The sequence below is a fragment of the Delphinus delphis genome, chromosome 19 (assembly GCF_949987515.2).
Source record: "Delphinus delphis chromosome 19, mDelDel1.2, whole genome shotgun sequence".
NCBI lineage: Eukaryota > Metazoa > Chordata > Mammalia > Artiodactyla > Delphinidae > Delphinus > Delphinus delphis.
In genome coordinates, this window is record NC_082701.1 from 28,835,360 (window position 1) to 28,851,391 (window position 16,032).

General features: G+C 36.1%; 1 protein-coding gene across 1 annotated transcript in view; it reads right to left on the bottom strand.

Moving 5' to 3' along the window:
* BRIP1 (BRCA1 interacting DNA helicase 1) overlaps positions 1-16,032 on the bottom strand; it is a 195,935-nt gene that overhangs the window by 114,241 nt on the left and 65,662 nt on the right. Inside the window, 3 exon segments of the mRNA XM_059996631.1 lie at positions 2,426-2,558; positions 8,841-9,040; positions 11,121-11,342. Of these exon segments, the coding sequence (XP_059852614.1) occupies positions 2,426-2,558; positions 8,841-9,040; positions 11,121-11,342 (555 nt within the window).

Below are 16,032 nucleotides of genomic sequence, written 5' to 3' on the forward strand. Positions count from 1 at the left end.
AGCGGCTGGGCCCGTGAGCCATGGCCGCTGAGCCTGCGCATCCGGAGCCTGTGCTCTGCAACAGGAGAGGCCACGACAGTGAGAGGTCCACATACCGCAAAAAAAAAAAAAAAAAAAAAGAATAGAGAGCCCAGAAATGGGCCAACACAAATATAGTAAACTGATCTTTTGTCAAAGGACCAAAGATAATCCAATGGAGAGAGGATGCTCTTTTCAACCAATGGTGACAGAGTAACATCTACATCCAAAGAAATGAATCTAGACACAGAACTTACACCCTTCACAAAAATTAACTCAAAATGGACCACAGACTTAAATGTAAAATACAAAACTATAAAACTTGTAGAAGAAATGATAGGAGAAAATCTAGGTGACTTTGGGTTCGGTGATGAATTTTTAGTTGCAACACCAAAAGGAGGATCCATCAAAGAAAAAAATTTGAACTTTATTAAAACTAAAAACTTATGCTATATGGAAGACTCCATTAATAGGATGAAAAAACAAGCCACAGGCTGGAAGAATATATTTGCAAACACATATCAGATGAAGGTCTTATATACAAAATACCCAAAGAACTCTTAAAACTCAACAATATGGGATTCCCTGGTGGCGCAGTGGTTGAGGGTCTGCCTGCCAATGCAGGGGACACGGGTTCGTGCCCCGGTCTGGGAAGATCCGCGGCTGGGCCCGTGAGCCATGGCCGCTGAGCCTGTGCGTCCGGAGCCTGTGCTCCGCAACGGGAGAAGCCACAACAGTGAGAGGCCCACGTATCGCAAAAAAAAAAGAAAAAAACTCAACAATAAGAAAACAACTCAATTAAAAAGTAGGCAAAATATCTGAAGAGATACCTCACCAAATAAAATATGTAGATGGAAAATAAGCATATGAAAAGATGCTCCACATCATATATCATTAGGGAAATGTAAATTAAAACAATGGGATACTAATACATATCTATTAGAATGGTTAACATTCAAAACACTGACAACACCAAATGTGGGCAAGGATGTGGAACAGCAGGAACTCTTATTCACTGCCTGTGGGAATGTAAAATGGTACAATCACTTTGGAAGACAGTTTAGCAGTTTACTGCAAGCTAAACATAGTCTTACCATACAATCCAGCGATTGTGCTCCTAAGTATTTATCCAAATGAGCAGGAAGTATGTCCATACAAACACATGCACACAAATGTTTATGGCAGCTTTAGTCATAATTGCTGAAACTTGGAAACCACCAATGTGTCTTTCAGTAGGTAAATGGATAAACAAACTGTGGTACATACATACAATAAATATAGTTCAGAAATAAAAAGGAATGAGTTGTCAAACCACAAAAAGACATGGAGGAACCTTAAATGTATACTGTTAAGTGGAAGAAGCCAGTCTAAAAAGACCACATACTGTATGATTACAACTATATAACATTCTGGAAAAGGCAACACTATGGAGTCAGAAAAACAAAAATCAGTGATTGCCAGAGGTTCAGCAGAGGAAATAAAGTGTGTTGAAGGGATGAATAAGTGCAACACAAGATTTTTAAGGCAATGAATGTATTCTGTATGATACTGTAACGGTAGATACGTGACTTTATGTTTTCATAATGACTCATAGAACTGTACGTACAACACAAAAAGTGTACCCTAACATAAACTATAGACTTTAGTTAAAAATAATGTAACCAATATTGGTTCAATTGTAATAAATGTACTACTACTGCAAGATGTTAATAATAAGAGAATCTATAGTATCTGTGAATACGTGTGTGGTTGGGGGTGCTGGTATATGAGAATTCTGTCTTTTTTGTTCACTTTTTCTATAAACCTATAACAACCACTTTAAAAGTAAAGTCAATTAATATAAATAAATAAGAACAAAAAGAGAAAGTAAAAACATTCTCACCTGCAAAAAACACAAAAAAACAACCCCAAACAAACACTCTTTTGAGAATAATGTAAGTCATGAAGGTTCTATCCAGAAAAATGTACAAAAGTAAATACTCATAAAATTTTGAATGTAATTTCATAAGGCTCACAGTATCCCATAGCCCACCCATAATCTCTATATACCCAGGTTTATAACCTCTAAGTTAAGGAGAATAAAACATGAATTTCTTATCTTTTTATTTTCCAAATTTTTAACTTCTATAATTGACAAAATATTTATAACCTAAAAATACTGACTTATTTTAGCTTTAAACAAAGCAATTAATTCTGTATTAATTAAGCCATATAGCCTTCAAACTAATAATGCTACTCTTTCATCCATAATTTATGCCATCACTTAAAGATTATCGAACTTACATAATAAAATAAAATTTTGAAACAATTAACTTGCTACTTTTTTTTCTTTACTCTGGATTAACTATTCACTATTAAGTCATTTCTAATTCACTAAATAAATCTCACAGGTAGAAAAAAAACTTACCTGCAAAATAGGAAAAGTAGCAGTGGTTATGCCCATTTTGTGTAAATTTAAGAGCATGTCACTTCCACTCCATACTTTACAGGATGATTCATAACCCCTTTCCACAAGATGTTCAGAGTTTGCTTCTAACCAACTGGAATAAAATAAAACAATTCCATCAACCAGTATCATCCTTATGTGCACTACTTCAACAGAGCAAAGAGAAATGTGATACATTGATCTGTATTCCTTGAAGCTCTGAGCACATATATGTGGATTAATTAAGACACATTTTATTTATTTATTTTTGCGGTACGCGGGCCTCTCACTGCTGTGGTCTCTCCCGTTGCGGAGCACAGGCTCTGGACGCGCAGGCTCAGCGGCCATGGCTCACGGGCCCAGCCGCTCCGCGGCATGTGGGGTCTTCCCGGACCCGGGCACAAACCCGTGTCCCCTGCATCGGCAGGCGGACTCTCAACCACTGCGCCACCAGGGAAGCCCAAGACACATTTTAAATACCATGCATGTTTCACATTGCAAAATAAATATACAGCTAAAAAAGTAAGCTTTTACTCAAAAAAGAGAAAGATGTGTGTGGTTCCCCATTTGTGTTTTGTGGACTCACACTGCTTTACTTACTTGTCTGTCTCTCCAACTGACAGTCAGCTCTTAGGAGCTTATCCCAAATGCACATAAAAGGAAATACAAATAAACCTAATAGGGATTTCCCTGCTGGCACAGTGGTTAAGAATACGCCTGCCAATGCAGGGGACATGGGTTCAAGCCCCGGTCCAGGAAGGTCCCACATGCTGTGGGGCAACTAAGCCTGCATGCCACAACTACTGAGCCTGTACTCTAGAGCCCATGAGCCACAACTACTGAGCCTGCATGCCCCAATTACTGAAGCCCGCGTGCCTAGAGCTCATGCTCCGCAACAAGCCACCTCAGTGAGAAGCCAGCGCACTGCAACCAAGAGTAGCCCATGCTCGCCGCAACTAGAGAAAGCCCACGTGCAGCAACGAAGACCCAACACAGCCAAAAATTAAATAAATAAATAAAAATTTAAAAGCCTAATAAAAAGATTATAGTGTTAAATATTAACACAAAAAAGAGAATTACTAGAAAATATATTCATTTACACACACACACACACACACACACACACACACACACACACAGACATTTGTACATTCAGTGAGTGCTTAAATGCCTATATTATGCCAGACACTATACTGGATAGTGGAAATACAGCAGTAAATAAAATAGGCAAGGTCCTTATTCTCATGGAAATTAGATTCTACTAAGAGAGACAGAAATAAACTCAGAAACAATTCCATGAACAAGACAATATCAGGTAGTGACAGTGATATAATGAAAATAAACTGGATTAATGTAATCTAACTGCTACTTTCATTTGAATGTCAAGGAAGCTCTTCTTGAGATGACATATATTCTAACTGAATACAAAAAGTATTCAGTCATGGGAGGATCAGGGAAAAAAGAGTACTCCAAGTAGAAGAATGCCATTTTCACCTGGTGCAAAGATCCTCAGGTGATTTAACAAATTTTGCTTATTTAAAGACCCGAAAGAAAGCCAATGTAGTTGGACCACAATGGGTAGAAAGGAATAACGGTATGAGCAATGTTAGAGTGATAAGCAGGAATCAGATCATGTTGGGCCAGGATAAGAAGTCTGGATTCTCTTCAAAGTGCAATGGGAAGATTTTAAACAGAAAATTTTAAATACGAGAGAGATAATCTATTTTAAGTGTTTAAAAGATGATTCCAGTTTATAAGCCAGAATGGATTATAGGAGAAAGACAAAAATGAAAGGAGAGACCTATTAGGAGGCTGTTACAGTTGTTCTAGTTGAGGGATGATTCTGGGATGACAGGTATGAGATTGAAGGATTTGGGATATATTGTGTAGGTGGCATTTATAAAACTTACTGATGAATTGCATGAGGTGAAGCAGTAATCAAGGATAACACTTAGATTTTTGATTTGAGGAACTGGTCGGTACTATTTGCTTAGACAAGGAAGACAGGGGCAGTGGGGGGGAGTAGGTAGGGGAAGGAAAGGAGTGTTTTGGAAAGTTGAAATTTTACATCCAAACAGAGATAGAAAGTATAGTTGGGTATATGAAAATGGCATTCCAGGGACAGGTTGGGACAGACACAGATTCAGGCCTCATTTGCACTGCACTAGGGTTATGTAAATTAAGGAGAGTGCAGAACTAGAAAAGAAATGAAGTCCCAAGACCAAGCCCTGAGGTACTTCAACGTTTAGACATCAAACAAAGTAAGAACTATCAAAAGCAACTGAGAAAGAACGAACTGTGAGGAGGAGGAAAACCAGAAGATGTCATGGAAGCCGTCTAGGAAAACACATTCCTGTGTGTCTGGTCTACTCTCACTACTTCACTTCTAACACCTCTGGTCTCTACGTGTATGTGGGGTTTTTTCCCACACAGGCAATTCTCTGAGACATCAGATGGGTGTCCTATAATTCAATTCAATTTCGACACTAATTGGAGTTAGCACAGACCCTACTGGTTAAGCACTCAGTCTCACAAGACTGTCCCTCCCACCCCCAACCTAGATGCCAGTTGTAAAAGTCCAGGTTGTCATCTGTGCTTCTGACCAAGCAGCTGTAAATCAAGAGGCTCCCATGACCCCCTCCTCAAGTTTGAGCATTTATTAGAACAGCTCACAGAAATCAGGAAAATATTTACCAGTTTATTCTATAATAAAGGATTAACAGTCAGATGAAGAGATATATAGGGTGAGGTCTGTAAGGGTCCCAAGCACAGAAGCTTCTGTCCTTGTGGAGGTGAAGTGCACCCCACTCCAAGTACATAGGTGTGTTCACCAATGCAGAAGCTCTCTGAATCCTGTACTTTTGGTATTTTTATGAAGACTTCATTACAAAGACATGATGGAACATTAACTCAATATCCAGCCCTTCTCCCCTTCCCAGAGGGGAGGTGGGCTGAAAGTTCCAAGCTTTTAAACATGCCTTGGTCTTTCTAGTGACCAGACCCATCCAGGAGCCCACAAACCCATCACCTCATTAGAACAAAAGACAGACCTGTCATCCAGGAAATCCCAGGGGATTTAGGAACTCTGTCAGGAACCGGGGCCAAAAATGAAATAGTAGAACAGAAAATGCTCTTAGTGCTCTTATCACTTAGGAAATTATAAAGGTTTTAGGACTTCCGTGCCAGGAACTGGGGACAGAGACCAATATATTGAATACATATTTTCTATTATTCCACAGAAGACAAAAACACTTTTCATAGAGGTGGTAGTCAACAGTATCCAACAATGCTGAGAGGCTAAGTAAAATAACAGAAAAATAACCTTTGCACTTAGCAATCTCTGGATCACTGGAGATCTCGATAAGAACAGTTTCAGTAGAATTATGCAGACAGCAACACTACTGGGATGGACAAGGAAAGAATGGGAAGTGAGAAAATAGAATCAGCAACTACAGCCAACTCTTTCAACAAATTATGCTGTGAAATAGAAATGACAAACTTCTACGTGGCAAAAATACCACAAGGAAAGACACAAGCATATAGCAAAATGGAGGGGGAAAATGTTTGCAACTCTTATCACAAGCAAAGGGCCAATTTACAAAGAACATCTACAAATCAATAAGAAAAAGAACCGTAAAAACAAGAACAAAGACAGAAATGTCAACAGAGAGTTGACAGAAAAGGACATATATATGGCCCTTAAAAATGCTTAATCACACATTAAGAGAAATGTAAATGAGGGACTTCCCTGGTGGTCCAGTAGCTAAGACTCTGTGCTCCCAATGCAGGGGCCCAGGTTCGATCCCTGGTCAGGGAACTAGATCCTTCATGCTGCAACTAAAGATCTCGCATGCCGCAGCAAAGATTCCATGCGCCACAGCAAAAATCCTGCGTGCCACAACTCAGACCTGGCACAGCCAAATAAATAAATACATTTTTTAAAAAAAAGAGAAATGTAAATGAAAAGTACACTGGGATACTTTTCACCCATCAGGTTAGAAAAAAAAACAACTTTCATATTCTCATACTTCGCTGGTCAGAGTATAAATTAGTCTTCCACTCACCCATCTACTGTGTAAATTTAAAAAATATCTATCAAAATTACATGTAGATCTATGCTTTGACCCAAGAATCCCACTTCTAAAAATTTTGCTATAGATATACTCCCAGACAGATGAAAGGGCATATGTTCAAAGTTATTCGTTACAGCAATGTAATAGCAAAAGATTGTAAAACAACTTCAATATCTACTATCAGAGGCTGGTTAAATAAATCACTGTACATCCATGCAATGGAATTCTAGGCAACTATTTTTTTAAAACTGAGAAGCTTTCTGGGTCTTGATATGGAAAGATCTCCAAAATATATTGTTAAGTGAAAAAAGGCAAGATACAGAAAAATGTACATATGAAGTACAATGCCTACAGTTAACAATACTGTATTGTATACTTAAAAATTTGCTAAGAGGGTATGTCTTATATTAAGTGTTCTTATCACAAATAATAATAAATAAAGAGGGCAGGAGGAAACTTCTAAAGGCAATGAGTATGTTTATGTTAAAAACCGTGGTGATGGTTTCACACATGTATACTTATCTCAAACTCATCAAGTTTTAAACATTAAATATTAATAGTTTTATATATGTCAATCATACCTGGCTTTTAAAAAATAAAACATAAGGGCTTCCCTGGTGGCGCAGTGGTTGAGAGTCTGCCTGCTGATACAGAGGACACAGGTTCGTGCCCTGGTCCGGGAAGATACCACATGCCGTGGAGCGGCTGGGCCCGTGAACCATGGCTGCTGAGCCTGCGCATCCGGAGCCTGTGCTCCGCAACGGGAGAGGCCACAACAGTGAAAGGCCCGCGTACCGAAAAAAAAAAAAAGAGTGGATATATGTATATGTATAACTGATTCACTTTGCTATACAGCAGAAAAAATAAAACATACATCTGTATAGATATTTTGGCGGGGAGGGCGCTGCATTGGGTCTTCATTGCTGCGCACAGGCTTTCTCTAGTTGTGGCGCGCGGGGGCTAGTCTTTGTTGTGGCGTGCGGGCTTCTCATTGCAGTGGCTTCTCTAGTTGTGGAGCATGAGCTCGAGGCGCGCAGGCTCAGTAGTTGTGGCACATGGGCTTAGTTGCTCCGCAGCATGTGGGATTCTCCCGGACCAGGGATTGAACCCGTATCCCCTGCATTGGCAGGCAGATTCTTAACCACTGTGCCACCAGGGAAGACCCAAAAATAAAATATATTTTACGTTTAAAATGGAGAAGAAAAAAGTGTATGTATAGATGCCATCATTTGGGTAAAAAGGAGGGATAAGAGAAAGTATCTATATTGGCTCATTTTTGCATAAATATGAACTAAATGATAAACTTGTTCAGGAAGACAGAAATTAAGCAGATGGAAGATGGGGTGGGAAAAAGGTTTTTACAATATAAATTTGTAAACCTCTTATGTTCAAACATGTGGATGTATAAACATGCAAATTTTTTAAAAAATATACTGTGAAGGGAACAGAAAAGTGCTGCAATAAATGGAACGGGATGTAGTGTCAGGTAACATTTTTTTCTAAGGTAAAGAGATTCTAGATCAACAACATAACGTCTAATTAAAGGGAAACGATCTAATGTAAGTTTCAATAAAATACTAAATCAGGACTTCACTGGTGGTCCGGTGGTTAAGAATCCTCCTTCCGAAGCAGAGGACGCGGGTTGGATCCCTGGTCAGGGAATTAAGATCCCACATGCCGTGGGGCAACTAAGCCCATGCGCCGCAACTACTGAGCTTGTGCACTCTAGAGCCCATGCACCACAACTAGAGAGCCCACACTCTGCAACCAGAGAAGAGCCCAGGTGCTGCAATGAAAAGATCCCACATTCCACAACGAAGATCCTGTGTGCCACAACACAAAGACCTGACACAGCCAAATAAATAAATAATTTTAAAAATAAATAAATAAAATACTAAATCTATTATTTTACAGTATTGAAATCTTGGTTAAATGAACCTCATCAAACCAGAATCCTACTCAAACTGCAGGATAAAGCGATAAAATAAAGCCATGGTCCAGAATTTTTAAATATGTTCATTAAAACCATGTTTAGTTAATGTTCAGCCCAATATCCTACACACATCCTATGGGACTACTAAATTATCCTGCTAAATTAGGAATAAGATTCACAATTATCAATTTTAAAAATCAGTTACGTTCACTATATTCTTTTGAACAAGACAAAAGTTTGGACTAGCCTATCTCTACCTTTAATGGGCAAACAACAATCCATTTCCCAAGTAGCCTGGTCAAAGTTTACTAATTGTTAAATACTTGGCACAATAAAACATGTTTTTAATACAAAGGCAGCACAAATGACACTGAAAGACAAATGTTCTTACTTAATGAGGCTATAGCACACAGCTCGTAGGGGTTCATGGTCTTTCTTCCTTATATTATTGTTAACCATACTATCTAGTTCATCCCGAGCAAACCGAAGCTGAACTTCCGTTATACTGTAACTTGCTGATTCCCGAGCACAGTCCTCAATGTTATGAGCTTCATCTAAAATGACAACCTGTTCTTTCAGATTGATATCCATCTATAAGATAAAAGAGTTTTCCTGTAAAACATTCAGCAAAATGGATTTAACAGCAATAGGCAAGATATTTCATTAAAAAATTCATACTATAGGCCAATATCACAAGTCCAACTATATAAGCAACTGATTCTCAGTCTTAAAATTTTAAAGCACTTAGGCCAACCAAATATCAGCTCAGCATTACAGTTTTCCATTTTTCACTCTCAAAATACTTGTAAACCTATCAACCAAAATAATATGTGTTAAGTGAGCCAGGATCAACATATGGCTGGTTACACAAAGGGGTATAAGGGATCTCCAACATAATATAAAAAGTAGAATAAAAAAAAAAAACCTTTAAAACGAAAATAACAACACAAGATTCAAAAGACTCTCAAAATACTAATACAATATAGTATGTATCTATTTCATTTCAGTCTCTTCTGCAACCCTTTTGAGAAGTGCTCTTCCCCAACTCCCATGTGATGTCTGTAGGACTGTTAAGCTGTTAATCAAGGGACATCACCACTCTCATAATGTGGGTAGACTTAGAACCCAGGCTTGTCAATTAAATAAAGTATTCCATCTGTCTATGGTCACAATGACTGGTTCAAGAATGGGTATGAGATCCGAGCTAGGCCAATCAGAGTAATTATGGGTGACTAATGTGAAATCATATTCTTTTTTCCAGGTTACCTAGCTGGAAAAAAGCTAGCTGATTATGGTTATCTTTGTTCCTACTGGGAAGAACTTGCCTGATTACAAAGTCATCACGATAGTCAAGTATATTTTTTTAAGCTCTATTGAAGCTGGGTTTGTGTCAAATGCAACTGAAAGAATCCTGACTAATACAAAATGTCACAAAGCAATTGCCACTGAGTTATTCTGAGGAAATAATAATATACAGAGGGCTGTAGATGGCTGAGAAAGAACCATAAAAGAGTAGGAAATATACTGAGGTTTAAAAAGTGAGCAGGATTTGGATTTGGATACACAAAGAGAGAGTAGGGCAATTCAATATAGGTGTAATCAAAAGCAGAGATACAGGAAAGAACAAGGTGTCCTCAGGGGACTTTGAGGTAAGTTTTTGAAGAGTTCAAGTTGGGAGTCTGTAGCAGAGAAGGCTGAAAAGGCAGATTTAGGTCAGACTATTGATCATCTTGGGAGTAAGCTTAAGAAATATGGCTTTATCCCATGAGCAAAGAGAGATATAAGAGATTTTTAAGCAGAGGAAGACTGACTTGGCATTGATATATACCGTTGCTCAACGGAAAGAGACCTAGCTGAAAGGCAGCCAAATAAGAGGAAGGATAGCAGGGGTATTAAACATAATGCCTATTCATTTTAAACTTATAGAAATAGAAAGCTAATGAAAGTTGTACAGTCAGATCTAAAGAGAGGAATAACAACTGAATATATGAAGTTATTCACTTTTTGTCTTATGCTGTAACAAATGGATGTCTCTAAGAACCAGGCAGATAAACACAAATGCTGTACCCAAATTCACTTATTCAAAGTTCACAGAGCATAATTTGCATAGTATGCACATTCTCCCAACGTAAGTTCTTCAAAACACAGATTCTTTAGATAAATGTTTTAAAATCATTCTTTCTATTCATAAAGAGATCACATATAAGGGTCTCAAATGGGGGCAATTTTTTGTACCCCAGGGGATATTTGGCAATGTCTGGAGACATTTTTGACTGTGACAACTGCGAGGGTACCACTGGCACCTAGTGGATAAAACCAGAGATGCTAATAAACATCCTACAATGCACAGACAGCCCACCACAACAAGGAATTATCCAGCCCAAAATGTCATTACCATCAAGGTTGAAAAACCCTGTTATGATTCCACTTCAGTACTAGGTCCTTAGAAGTGCTTATTACTTTGGAAATTAAAATGACAGTGTCTAAAATTCAGTTTTTAATACCCCTTAGAATATGTTTTCAATACTCTACTCTGTTTACACATTTCCATAAATTAAATATAAAGCAAAGAATAAAGTAAAAGACATTAAAACATCTAAAAGCTTTACATTCATCACTTATATCCCAATAGTAGGAAAACAGTTCTTTTAATTTTTACATATCTACTCACACTTTCCCTTATTTGTGCATCTAGAAGATAGTTGTAGGGACAAAATATTATGTCAGCATCCTGCATTAGTTCTCGTGCTGTGTAATATGGACATGCCTTTAGTTTTTTCCCCAAGCTGACGAATTCTTCTATATCCCAGGCCTTGCACATCCCTTGGAGAGTTTGTAATATGTGTTGATCACTAATTTTATGAACACCATGATAAAAATAGCAGAATTTTCCCTAAAAAAAAAATGCATAGCTGAAATATGAAGCAATACTAGAACAGAAGAAATAACACAAGTTCACCTCAGAATTTTAGAAACATCATTAAAGCCACAAAGTAAAGATTTAACAGAGGAGACAGAGTACATACACCACATCTATAATACAACCATTTTAAAGAACTATATTAGTTAACTCAGATAGAGCTCCAGATCAGTATAGCTGGAAATATCCCAAATTAACTTGAGAAACATATTTTTCAAAGTATGTTTGTTGTGACTTTGTTCTGATTAAAGTGGTATTAGACAAAAATATTTCTGGAAGGATCTGGAAGGATACACAAGGGCAATGGTATCACTAGTTGCTTTCAAAGATGAGAGCCAAGTGACTTGGGAACAGGACTGAAAGACATTTTTCTCTATAGACACTTTTGTACCTTTTCAATTTGAGCCATGAGACAGTATTACTTAATCAAATATAAATAACTAAAAACAAAGGAAGAATGGAAACTGGGAAGGAGGGCAGGAGAAATGTCCTAGGGGAAAAAAGAGTGTTTACTACAAAAAGTTGGAAAATATAAGAGTACCAAAAAGCCCTAAATTACCTAAAATCCCATTATACAAAGAATGTACTATCAAGATTTTGATGTATTTCATTTCACATTTCTTCTATACATATATACTTGTGGATATATCTCTATAATGAGACCCAATTTTAAAATAATGAGAACAAAGCAAATTTTCCCCAGGCACTGAGGATTATTAACAATCTAGCCACTAAATATTTTTTTTTAACAAAACTGGGATCTCCTTTTTTCTCTTAGCCTATTTTATTAAAAATCCTATCAGAAATATTTTTTCATATCACCAAGTTTCTTTTCATTGTTGCCTATACATGTACACTGGATTAATGTGCCATAGTTGATGAACCAGTTTATTACTAGACATTTAGACTGTTCTCAATTTTTGCTTTATAAATAATCTGCAATAAGAATTTTTACGCTCATTTCTAAATATTTTCTTAGTATACAGTTTTAGAAATGGCATTATAGGATCAGAGAGTAAAAATATTTTTAAGTTTCTTGAAAACCATATCACCAAATTATTCTCCAGAAAATGTATAGCATTTTACATTATCCTTTTTCCACACCTTTATCAACATTAATATTATCTTTTCTTATCTTTGCCTATTTTAAAGGTAAAAATAGAAGACTGTTGTTTTGATTTGTATTTTTCACACTTTCTAGCAAGGTTTAACACTACATTGTACGAACATTCTAAAAAGTTTCAACAGTAATTTGCATACCTTCTTTCATGTACTATTTACTAATGTCCTTTGCCATTCTATTATTAGAAGTAAAAAAATTTTATTAACATACACCAATCAAAAAATAAGATGTTTGATAAAATCCAGTCCTAGCAAAGGTGTGGCATATCCTATTAAAAGATGTATAAAATTAGAAGTATAAACTTCTACTTCTACTAGAAGTGTACTGGAAATTTGTCAGTAACTACCAAATAAAATTTCACCATTTAAATATATATATACTGCACTGTTTAATAGCCCCCCAAATTGGAAATAAACCAAACGTCTACCCACAGGGGATATGTTAAATAAATTGTGGCAAAAATTCATACAAAAGATATAGCCCTTAAAAAATAAGTTAGATTTGTCTATGTGCTGATGGGTTTAAGCTTTAAAAATAATCTATACACATACATTATAGAAAATACATATTTTAAATGTTTTAGAAGAATACACATAAAACCTTACAGTAGTTCCCTTAAGGGGATGGAAAGAACTGGAAAAAGAGATCTTTTCATTTAATGCCTTTCTATAATTTTGAGTCTTTAACCATGTATATGTTACTTTTCTTTTTCAATTGTCATTTGGGACTAAGTGGTGAAATAATGAGCCATTTTAATTCATTAAATTTATATATCGAAAAAAATTAAATGTGATTTTGAAATCCAATATTTATCTTTCCCAGTTTGCTGTCCTTAACCAGCGGGGGGATATGTACATGTGTGTGTGTGTGTGTGTGTGTGTGTGTGTGTGTGTGTGTGTGTGTGTGTGTGTGTGTGTGTGTGTGTGTGTGTGTGTATTTTTATCTATGAACTATACAAAAGGCAAATCTATGTTTTTAAAACATTCATACCTCATTACATACACAAAAATATCTAGACATTGCTAGAAATGGAGTAAATCATAAAAAGGTCATAACCTATAAAAGAATGTCAGCAAATCCAAGGACAAGGCATGATCAGCTGAGGACTGCTAATTCTCCTAAAGCCATGCTGCTTATTGGTCCTCCAAGGTATTAAAAATAAAAATTAGGAAGAAAGGGCTCACCTAACCTTCTTTATTTGCTTCATTTTTATATTATTTTCACTTACTTTGTCTAATCTCTACTACTCTTTTTTACCCTTCATGCCATGTCAACTTCCCCACACTATGATGCCATCTTTCGTTTTTGTTTCTAGTGTAGTAAAAACAGCAATGGTTAGCAGTTAGAAGGCTTGCTTCCTTTCTTGCTAATTAGTTGTCTGACACTGGGCAAACTTCAGGGCCCATTTTTCTCATGTGACTAGGCATCAGAAGAGTAGTTGAATTAGAAGCCTTTTAAGATTCCTCTGACCCGCTGACTATGCCATTTGTAAGGTTCCTTCTAGCTCTAAAATTCTATGATTCTGAGGTCAAGAGACAGTTGAAGATGTGCCAAGTATCTTTCATACTGAGCTTGATACAGATTGAGCTTAATAATATGACATTCACCATTTCTTCATTCCAAGTATCTTCCATACTATTCTGAAAGTTTTTATTTGTACAAAATGATCACTAAGGTGCCTTCAGAGTCTATGGTTATGGACTGTTAAATCTCATCTTAACAAAAAATAGATGTTCTTCTATACCTAAAATAACTTTTTAGAGTTATTTCTAGGGCTAGTTAAGACTATTTTTTCTTAGTTGAAACAAAATTTAACTTTTAGCAGATAAGTGCATTGCTTTTCCAGTATAGGAGCATAAAAGAAACAGTGAACAAAAAAACATGTGCCTTTGGATCAAGCCAAAAACTCAGAAAGTTTACACTTTAAGGGCACTTAGAATGACACTGCTGTGGAGGCTGATAGCAAAACCAGAAAAGCTCATCCATTTTAGCAGTGTAATATAACCCTGAGGGGAGTCTGTCAATTGAAGCGTTATCACACTTTAAACTCTTTTTCACTCAAACTGTCAGGTATCTATTTATCATTTCTCTTTGGTAATTCAGCCATCGTAAACATAGACACCTTTAGTGACTTTGTAATTGGCCCTCATTACAATACCAAATTACCCTGAGGGCTTGCGAACAAGAAAAAGAATGTTCATGTACACCTATGAGCTAGGCATTCTGAGGCAGAATTAGGTCAAAACAACTACAAGCAGGTATCTTCAATTATTTATAATATTAGTATTCAAAAATAAAAGAATTGTTTACTTGAAAACAGAACCCAAAGGCCAATGAAAAAGTCTATTGGATTTTTATTTTTACATGATTCAAACTTTGGAGGATAAAGACCAATCAAAAAACATAACCACCACTGCACAATTCTAGAGGATTACATAAAATATTTGCTTTCAATACACAATCTTAAACTTTATAATTGTTTTTACTAATGGGATAACAAACACATAATAAATTACATAATAATTTTCTCAATAACAAGTAGTAAAAGATAATGACAACGCCAGCAAGTCTTCTTGCATAGACTATTATAGCCAGAAAACAAATTTCAAGCATTTGAGGAATTTAGTAGATCAGTTAGCCACTTACAGAAAGAAGTCTACTTAAATATAAAATTTATGGGGTTTTATCATGAAGAGCCTTTTCTCTATTTTATTTTTTTTTACCATTTGGCTTTTTAGTATTTTTATCTCTCTTTGAAGAGAACTTTTTAAATATACAGAGTGAAGAGATTTCACAGTTCCTCAGTTAATTAAAAAGAACTGATATGAAAACAAGTATGATCACAGAATTTCAACAACGGTTTTGATTCAATTATTCTGTATTCTCTTCCTGGTTCTGAACAAGTCACTTAAGTTTTTCCACTGAAGCCCCTTAGTAATTATACTTCATATTATCAGGTTTGAATATCTGTTGAAGTTTCTTTTGAATAACCCCAAATAAGGCTTGAAAAAATTTCCATCTAATAAAAGAAAGCACTGACAAAGAAAAGCATAAAACAAAATAATCTATTCGCATTATATGGTAGGAGGTGATATATCAATTAAATGAAACTCTAGAGGCTGTAGCTCTTAGCCTTTTGTGTAGAACCACTTATGTTTGACAAAATACAGGAAGACAGAACAACTTTCAAAATATATTAAAATATCATTGGTCATTTCATATACTATCAACTTATGCTTCACCAATAATTTCTGGGTATAATTCCAGACCCATAACTTCAATTTTAGAGTAAACTAGTTATCAAACTGGTACACAGACTGCCAAACTAATACTGCCAAAATATTATTAAAAAATCATGTCTTTAGTAAGAAAGATTTATCTACCTAGCTAAAATTCGTATTATTCTAAATATCCCTGGAAAATTTCAAAACCATCAACATATCTTCAGTTAATAATTTAACATAATTTTTTGAAAGAAGTCTGTACTAATCAGAATTATGAGACAGTATAGTCATTACATTTCTCAATTAAAAAACATTT